Below are 1,874 nucleotides of genomic sequence, written 5' to 3'. Positions count from 1 at the left end.
ACCCGGCCTTCCCACGCCTGACCGAGACAGCCGTCGAATCATCGCCGTCCGCTGACAGGCGGTTGGACGAAGGCGAGCAGAAGATGACGTACGCGCAACTCATCTACATCGCACTCCATAGCACAGAAAAAAAGGCGATGGGGCTAGGCGAACTCTACCACTGGTTTGAGCAAAACACCAGGAGAGCCAACAAGGGAGGCGAAGGATGGAAAAACAGCGTTCGTTCGAACCTGAGCGTAAACAAGGTACGCGAGCGAGTTGCGCCAGCGTTGTGACGGTCTAGTCTTTCCTGCTAAGTCGTAATCTGTGTTGCACAGGCCTTCCAACGAGTGGAACGGAAAGGCTCCCTCTGGCAGCTCGCGGAGGCAGGGTTGACGGAGTTCCAACCAACGCGTAAGCCCCGAACGGATCGCCGGGCGAGTCGCAGAAAACAGGCAGAGGGGTCATACAAATGGAAGATCAGTGTCGCATTACCTCCTCCGTCTTGCGCACCCACTTTGCAGGATCACTCGGAGGAGAATGTGTCCGGAAGTGATTGCGGCGACGATGGGTTTTGGTCATTTGACGGCGGCTTCACGTCGCCCGAGAGCAGCCAGCCTGAAAGCGGAACCTCTACCGATTATCCCACGCCGACACCGATTACTTCGACGCAAGATGGCTTGGAGCACATGCATGATCCGCTATGGGCTTGGAACCTGGATAGTGGGCGCTACCTCCACTGGCCCTACTGCAGCTGCCTCTGTGGCCGACGACAATTTTGTTGGACAGACGTGAACGACATATTGCCATCATGCGCCCCGACAGCGTTTGCTCCCATGTGGACGAGCATAGGTGTGGGTTCTAGTCCGCCGTCGGAAACGTCTGTGCAATGGGAGATCTGATGGTTGAATCTGGTTTTGGCAAACTAGGAGTACGTTATAGCACTGGGGGGCATAGAGGAGCCACTGTCTGAACGGCGCAGAGATAGAAATACAGACAGCGGATAAGAAATGTGCTGTCATGCCAGAGAATGCATGCGCCAATTCGATCTTCCCGCTCTTGATGTGTGTTGGAACACTCGCTTGCGAAGCCGGATGGACCTACGCTTGACTTTGAATGAAGACTGGGACGCAAATGGCTTCAGAGCATTGGCGATTGGATCGCAGACGATTATAGATTCATCCAGGTCGTCGGGGCCAAGGTCCATCCACCCAGCCCATTTTGGCTTCCGAGTTGCTTTCTACACTGCCTATAAGACAGACACGCGCCTCGTCTGCCCGGTGCAGCTGACGACCCTCATCCAGTGCGCAACATGACCCATTGTAAACACACTGGCTGGCTGCGCGTGGCCACCAAAGACCAGGCGTACTTCGTCGAAGGCTCGGGTCGTGCCCAGAGACTGCTGGACGGTCTGCCACGCCCGGATGGCCAATACCCGAGTATTCTCGTGCTGATTGGAAACACGACCAAGCGGGTTGCCCTGCAAAGACTCGGTGTGTACATCACTGCGCCCAACACGGCCCGGGGCCACGGCGAGATCCATCTTAACCTGGCTCCTGTCGGCGCGTCCGGCGCAAGGCCGACGCTGATTGCCGATGCCGACATCCCGCCTCATAAGCGGCTCGGCAGGCCGAGAAAATCTACGCTTTGCCATGAAGTGGTAGTAAGGCCACTGTCGATCTCTCACGGCGGGAACATCTCCACAATGCCGTCCGCGATGCCGTCTGCGATGTCGCCCACGACCTTAGAAGCTAGCGATCATGTCTGTAATCGCATGCTTCTCCCGTTTGCTGATGCTGTGTGTTTCTTTGCCGACGACATCGGCGGCGTAGAGGTCGTCGCCCAGCGTCTTGCGTCATGGCTGAGCCTGAGTACGCCGTCCACATCGTCGGTGC

General features: G+C 57.1%; 2 protein-coding genes across 2 annotated transcripts; both read left to right on the top strand.

Annotated features, from left to right (window-relative positions):
- Window positions 1–83: 83 nt before the first annotated feature.
- CTAM01_17260 (uncharacterized protein) lies at window positions 84–881 on the top strand (the record flags this gene model as incomplete). The annotated part of the gene is made up of 2 exons (XM_060533247.1): window positions 84–245; window positions 318–881. 2 exons carry the CDS (start codon window positions 84–86, stop codon window positions 879–881), a joined length of 726 nt encoding a protein of 241 aa, XP_060372176.1.
- Window positions 882–1,291: 410 nt separating this feature from the next.
- CTAM01_17259 (uncharacterized protein) lies at window positions 1,292–1,874 on the top strand (the record flags this gene model as incomplete). The annotated part of the gene is made up of 1 exon (XM_060533246.1): window positions 1,292–1,874. A coding segment is annotated over one exon (583 nt), but the record flags the coding sequence as incomplete, so codon positions are not given.

This window comes from Colletotrichum tamarilloi (genome assembly GCF_030869305.1).
Source record: "Colletotrichum tamarilloi strain Tom-12 chromosome Unknown Scaffold_451.1, whole genome shotgun sequence".
Taxonomy (NCBI): Eukaryota; Fungi; Ascomycota; class Sordariomycetes; order Glomerellales; family Glomerellaceae; genus Colletotrichum; species Colletotrichum tamarilloi.
This window is presented reverse-complemented; position numbering and strand designations above follow the sequence as displayed.